The sequence below is a fragment of the Microtus ochrogaster genome, unplaced genomic scaffold (assembly GCF_000317375.1).
Source record: "Microtus ochrogaster isolate Prairie Vole_2 unplaced genomic scaffold, MicOch1.0 UNK273, whole genome shotgun sequence".
Classification (NCBI taxonomy): Eukaryota; Metazoa; Chordata; class Mammalia; order Rodentia; family Cricetidae; genus Microtus; species Microtus ochrogaster.
Window position 1 is genome coordinate 33,129 of NW_004949371.1, and position 1,621 is coordinate 34,749.

The following is a 1,621-nucleotide window of genomic DNA, read 5'->3' on the forward strand; positions in this document are numbered from 1 at the left end:
GTTGTAACTGTTAAAATGATCTCTATGAAATATCACTTCAAATATTATAAAAACACAGGAACTTACAAGCTCGAGAGAATATTGGAAATATTAACTACCAAGACAAAGAAGACATTTTGTGTGAACCAGTTGTTTGAATTTGCTTCTCATGGTTAATAACTGTGGAACTGTAGCCGCCATATATTCTGATAGAATATCTGATTTTTTTCACAAGACCAGATAAAACCCAGGAATCAGCTATGAGGAATCATACGGTGACAACATTCATTCTCCTGGGACTAACAGAGGATCCGCAAATTCAAAGTCTGCTTTTGATTTTCCTGCTTTCTGCCTACCTGCTAAATATAACTGGCAATTTGGCAATTATCTTACTTACAATAATGGACCCTCACCTTAAAACCCCAATGTATTTTTTCCTACAAAACTTTTCCCTCTTAGAAATCTTGTTCACGTCTGCTTGTATTCCTAGATACCTGTATAACCTATCAACAGGGGACAAGACTATTACCTATGGCGCCTGTGCCAGCCAAGCCTTTTTCACTGACCTTTTCGGAGTGACTGAATTCTTTCTCCTGGCCACCATGTCCTATGACCGCTATGTGGCCATCTGTAAACCCCTACACTACACCGTCATCATGAACAACACCGCCTGCAGAAGGCTCCTTCTCGGCTGTTGGGTGACTGGGTTTTTCGTCATTCTCCCACCCTTCAGCCTGAGCCAAAACCTGCAGTTCTGTGATTCTAATGTCATTGATAGCTTTCTCTGTGATGTGTCTCCCTTCCTGAAGATCTCTTGCTCTGACACATCGGTCATTGAGCAGATGGTTATAGGCTGTGCCGTGTTGACCTTCATCACAACCCTTTTTTGTGTGGTTCTTTCCTATGTATACATAATCAGAACCATTATCAGATTCCCTTCTGCCCAGCAGAGGAAAAAGGCCTTTTCTACCTGCTCTTCCCACATGATTGTGGTGTCCATCACTTATGGCAGCTGCATCTTCATCTACGTCAAACCATCAGCAAAGGACTCAGTGGCTATCAACAAAGGTGTGATAGTGCTGACCACGTCCATTGCACCCATGCTGAACCCCTTCATTTACACCTTGAGGAACAAGCAAGTCAAACAGGCCTTCCATGACTCAATCAAAAAACTTGCCTTAGAATGTCGAAATTGATGATTCAAGCTTTCATAAGATAGTGATGGCCTAAGCCATCTCTAGCCGTGAAAACATGCTATATTTTACAATGAATACATACTGCTAATAAAAAGTATACACCAAATAAAAATTTTAATTCAGTATGTAACTATAATAAATTACTATATTTATAAGAAAAAGTAGTAATGATTTTTATTTTTCTATCATAACTATCTATAACGAACTTCTTGACTCATTAAATATATATTCATTATCTCATCCGTGTTAAATAATCAAAATAAAACACAAAAATAAAAACCTTGCTCTTGTGCAGCAAGAATTCATAGAATAAATGTATAGCTAAAATGTAAAAATACATTACTGTCATTGTTAAGTTATATGAAAGCTTAAGTGAAAAGCAACAAAGCAAGCTACTTGTGAAAATTAAGATATAGATTATTACTCAAGAAGAAACTGCTAAAATC

The 1,621-nt window shown here is 37.6% G+C and overlaps 1 protein-coding gene across 1 annotated transcript; it reads left to right on the top strand.

Annotated features, from left to right (window-relative positions):
• Positions 1-236: 236 nt before the first annotated feature.
• On the top strand, positions 237-1,175 carry LOC101978904 (olfactory receptor 6C2-like). The gene has a single exon (XM_005372199.2). It carries the CDS (start codon positions 240-242, stop codon positions 1,173-1,175), a length of 936 nt encoding a protein of 311 aa, XP_005372256.1. The 5' UTR covers positions 237-239.
• Positions 1,176-1,621: the final 446 nt, after the last annotated feature.

Excerpts from the sequence above, each read along its gene's own strand:
- LOC101978904 (XM_005372199.2), top strand. The coding sequence starts at position 240 with ATGAGGAATCATACGGTGACAACATTCATTCTCCTGGGACTAACAGAG.